At 52.4% G+C, this 4,841-nt stretch overlaps 1 protein-coding gene across 1 annotated transcript; it reads right to left on the bottom strand.

The window, feature by feature from the left end:
* Nucleotides 1-1,165: 1,165 nt before the first annotated feature.
* LOC109734905 (subtilisin-like protease) lies at nucleotides 1,166-3,815 on the bottom strand. Its single transcript, XM_020294085.4, has one exon. The coding sequence runs from the start codon at nucleotides 3,780-3,782 to the stop codon at nucleotides 1,377-1,379; it is 2,406 nt and encodes an 801-aa protein (XP_020149674.1). The 5' UTR covers nucleotides 3,783-3,815; the 3' UTR covers nucleotides 1,166-1,376.
* Between the last annotated feature and the right edge of the window lie 1,026 nt (nucleotides 3,816-4,841).

The raw sequence follows: 4,841 nt of genomic DNA, 5'->3' as shown, positions 1-4,841 counted from the left end.
GTTCTCCAAAGCAAATTGGGATTTTCAAAATAAAATTGGATTTTACCAGATTCTATAAATATGCTTGTTTAGTGAAATGTTCAGAAATTCATAATAATGAACGTGGTTAAAATAAACACATTTAAAAATTATTATAAATGTGAATATCATGTTCCTATTTTAAAAAATTGTTCCCAAATTCAAAAAAAGTTGGCGCTTTTTTCAAAGGTTCATTGTTTCAATAAATTTTTGTGAATTTTAAAAAAATCTCCCTATTTCAAATGTTGTTCATGTTTTTCCAAAAATGAACGAAATTTTCGAAAATTTATCAAGATTTAAAAAATTGCTCATGTTTTAAAAATATTGTGCAATTCATAAATATTAATTTATTTTTGGAAAATTTTGAAAAAAAAAGATTTTGAATATGCTGATGCGGTATGTCCTTAAACGTTCGCGCTGGTCATTGGTAAGCAGGACCCGTTTATTCGATTGGCCAGCACCCAGTGGTCGAGTTTTTAGGTCGTGAGTTCGATCCTTCAACTTGTCGTTTTTTTGGATTTATACTCGTGCCTTTCAAACACAGGTCCTTTTGGTGCCTGCCAGTGGGCTGGCCTAGACGCGAACAATTGTGTGTGCCATGCATTATTTGACGATAAAAGAGTATGTTTTTTGGGTATAACTGAAAGAAATTGTGGGCACAAGCCAATAAAAGAGAATATGCTTAATTGGCTCTAATGAAAAGAACGGTAGGCAGGTAACCGCTAAAATAATCAAAGAGAATAAATCCTGATAATGAAATGACTGCCTGGTTATGCGTGGATTATGCTAATGAAACTTGATTTATGCACTGCAATTAGTAATCCACCCAGTTACATCGCAGTAGGAGAGAGTGGCGAAGCAACCGTGCCCTGAAGGTCGTCGCGCAACCACCAAATGAGGAGGGAGCCACAAGGCCGACCCGAGGACGAACCCAAAGGAAAAAAAAGGCACGAGTTGGTTGGTCGTTGCCACGCTGACTAACCCCACCACAGCTCCTCGCTCTGTCGCCCCACTGCTGTGCAGACTGTTTTTGGTGCACACATCAATTATCTCTCCCATTGCTTCTCAAAATAATATCTCTACCGTTGCAACACATGGGCATATGTGCTAGTAGGAACTCATGAGGCATATACGATTTCAAAGAAACTAGAATTAGCAGGAAATTCCTTCTAATTGAGGGCAAAGTGATCCTTAAATACACCTCCTACCCAAATAAATACAATAGATCGCATGTCAATATAGAGGGGGACTGCAGCCACACATACATTTGCCCCTAAATGAAGAAAAACAGTTGTCGCGATCATCCACACCTGTATTTCAACACGAGCAAAGAAAACAAAACAAAACAAAACAATCTGTCACTCGAGCAAAGAACTAACATGAGCTGAAGGCCCCTCAGCTCCCGACGTGGCCTCCTCCTCCCCGTCGCCGGGCAATATGAGGATCGGGCTTCGCACGATGTGCTTGCTGGAGACCCACTTGAGCTGCCCTTCGATGGCGCCTTCCGGCACGGCCGCCGCCTTGACGGAGACCGTGTAGTTCAAGACCTCGTCCAGCTCCTTGAACTCCAGCTTCGTCGGCGTTACTTCCACCGTCACCGATTTCGGCACCTCAACCTCCATCTCGTACGTCGAGCTTGCCACACCGACGTTGGTCACCGCGCGGGTGGCGCTCACGGCGGTGTCCGCCTTGTCGACGATGATGGTGATCGACGGGTAGTTGAGGTCCTTCTCGGCGATCTTTGTTATCTTGTTGCAGTCCACCGCCGGCTCCGGGTGGATGATCGAGTTCACCTGCTGGTCCGTGTAGTTGAGCCCGCACAGGTACGGGACGTAGTCCGACGCCGACAGGTTGTACACGAGCCCCGGGTCCATGGCTTTCTTCGGGTTCACGTGCCCGGCGCCCGTGGCGAAGTACGTCGCCTGCGTGCCGTCCACGTCGAGGAACGGTTTCTTCTCGTTATCGGTGGTTTCAGTGGTCGTCATCAGCGCCGACTTGATGGCGGCGGGCGACCACGTCGGGTGCGCGTTCTTCATTAGCGCGGCGACACCGGCGAGGTGCGGGCACGACATGGACGTGCCGGACTTGACGTCGAACTTGGGCATCTCCGCTTTGGGCGGCAACACCAAATCCGCGATGCCGGGGACGCCCGCGAGTATGTTCACTCCCGGGCCGATGATGTCAGGCTTTAGGATCCCCCGGCTTTGCAGGTTCGGCCCCCGCGCCGAGAACGGCGCCATCATCGGCGACCGCGGGGTGTCGAACGACGTTCCTTTCAAGATGAAGTTCGCCGTGGCTTCTTTCTCGGACTGCACGTAGGCCTTGAGCTTCTGCCCGACTTTGTAGGGCACCTGCACCGTCGGGACGACGTGGGGCCTCGGGATGATGACCGGGCCGAACACCTCAGGGGTGACGACGATCATGCCGAACCCGCCGGCCTTTTCGACCATTTTGGCCTTGGCGGTGCTAGGGGTGACGCCAGCCTCGCAAATGACGATCTTCCCGGTGACGTTCTCCGCGCTCAACACGGTGTCGCTGGTGCACTTACCGTCGCCCACGTCGCGGGCCAACGGCCGCAGCTCCTTCCCGTAGTCCTTGACTTCGCTGAGCGACTCGCCGTCAAGTTCATCTCCACTGCCAAGCTTCACGGTGGCCGCGAACCGCCTGTCGGTGGTGCTCGCCCCCACGGTGAGAAGCCAGGGTGCCCCGTTGGCGACGGTTGCCGGATTCGGGCCGATGTTGCCAGCCGCCGTGCTGACGAACACGCCGTTGAGGGCAGCGGTGTATCCGCCGAGCGAGACGGGGTCCTCCGAGAAGTCAGCGTCCGGGTTCCCGCCAAGAGACATAGAGAGCACGTCGACGCCGTCCTCGATGGCATCGTCGACCGCCGCCAGTATGTCATCCCGGTCGCAGCCCTTCGTCTCGAAGCACACCTGGTAGAAGGCGATGTGCGCGCGGGGCGCCATGCCGACCGCCGTGCCCACCGCGAGGCCGGATATGTTGGCGTCGGGCACGAACGCGCCGGCGGCCGTGCTGGACGTGTGCGTCCCGTGCTGGCCCTCGTTGATGGGGAGCACCGGGTCGTCGACGCCCTTCCACTTCCACTTGGCCGACTCGAAGAAGGAGCGCGCGCCGATGAGCTTGTTGTTGCACACCGTGTTGTTGAAGTCGCACCGGCCAGTCCACTTCTTGGGCGGCGGCTTCATCCCCTCGCCGTCGAACGATGGGTGGCCGGCGTAGATGCCGTCGTCGAGGACCCCGATGATGATGCCCTCGCCCATGTTGCTGGTGTTCCAGACGCCTTCCCCGGCGCGGTCCTCGCCCATGAGCCCCAGCATCTTGGGCGTGTGCGTGGTCATGAGGTGGTACGTCTTCTCAGGATAGGCCTTGTAAAACCAGTCCTTCTTTTTCATCTCCTCCAGCTCCTCCACCGTCAGACGGGCGGAGAAGCCATTGACGACGTTGCGGTACGAGTATAGGAGCCGGGTGACGGAGGAGGGGTCCTTCTCCATCGCCTCCTTGGCCATGTCGCACACCTCGCCCAGGAGCGACGCGTGCCAGCTCGACGTGTTCTTGTACAGCTTCGTGTCGTACTCGTACGGGCTGCGCACGATGATGAGGAAGTTCTTGTGCACGCCGGTGTCATGGCCATGGGGGCCATGGCTCGCCGCCGGGGTCGCGGCTACGCACAGGAAGAGGAGGGCAGACGCGACGCGGAGGGCGAGACGCGGCGACGACCATCCTCCATGGTTTCGGTTGTCCATTTGGGTCTAAGGAGAATGATCAGAGGAGGGAGTTGCGGGAGGTAACGTTACATATGGGGAGTTGGCTCTTGTGACCTCTAAAGATGGAACGTAGCCTTCTGTGGTCAGACGGCGAGATGGCTTAATAAAGATAGCAAAGCCATGCAATAATTGGGGAGGCTTTGCTCTGACCAGAAGTTCAATAGACTCTGCGCTTTCATTTCAGGGCTTTTCTTATAGAGGAAATGAAGGTGACCAGGTGCCTTGAAATGAAGCTGAAAGTAGGCGACTACGATTTTTTCCCCATGATTTGGCTAAATGTAGATCAACTAGATTTTTTTCATGCGTTGATATCTCTGTTTTGGTGTCCGTGCAAGACAGAGGAAATCAAAACTAGATCACATGGCTAGCACCATCATCTTTCTTTTTTCGGGTAAATCGGAAAGCTTTATTCAGATAAAAGAATTCTTAGGACAATCAGTCAGAAGGCCGGTCATCAGAAAGCGGGGAGTTTCATCAAAGATAGCTCTCGGTCACATTCAAAAAGAAAACACTAGCATGCTCTCCTATTTCTAATAGGATAGGAGCCACAATTGAACCAGAATTGTGACGAGTGTTACAAAGTGTCACCAATTCCAGGTATTTCACCTCCATTATACATGCGAGAATCATCGAAGTGTTGCGAAACGAACGCCATCACACAGTGAAAAGGTTTCAGGTATCGGTGGCCCAAAAATATCCACGTACGGTTTACACCATGCACCAAGCATGGCCAAAGAAGAACGTGCAACGCCTCCTGCACCACCTGGCCATCAGAAAAGTTTAAGGGCCCGCCGGTGTTGATCTTGATAATGCCAGGATCGGGGGGACGCCAGCTGAAGCCCGACAAGACAACAGGGGTCTTCCCAGCGCAAAAGTCATTTTACATGGTTGCGCTATATGCCGGTACATCTGAGAGCACTCGTTTCTATTGAGATTCGTGCAGGTGTATGGCCAACCTAGATGTATAGTGCTAGTATATTTCTTGTATCTTTTTTTTAGTCAAATCGTTGTCGGCTTAGTGGGCCCGGCCAAGGTACA

This window comes from Aegilops tauschii, chromosome 2 (assembly GCF_002575655.3).
Source record: "Aegilops tauschii subsp. strangulata cultivar AL8/78 chromosome 2, Aet v6.0, whole genome shotgun sequence".
Classification (NCBI taxonomy): domain Eukaryota; kingdom Viridiplantae; phylum Streptophyta; class Magnoliopsida; order Poales; family Poaceae; genus Aegilops; species Aegilops tauschii.
This window is presented reverse-complemented; position numbering and strand designations above follow the sequence as displayed.

What these genes read in the sequence shown, in the direction of transcription:
- LOC109734905 (XM_020294085.4), bottom strand. Translation starts at nt 3,782, where the DNA reads ATGGACAACCGAAACCATGGAGGATGGTCGTCGCCGCGTCTCGCCCTC.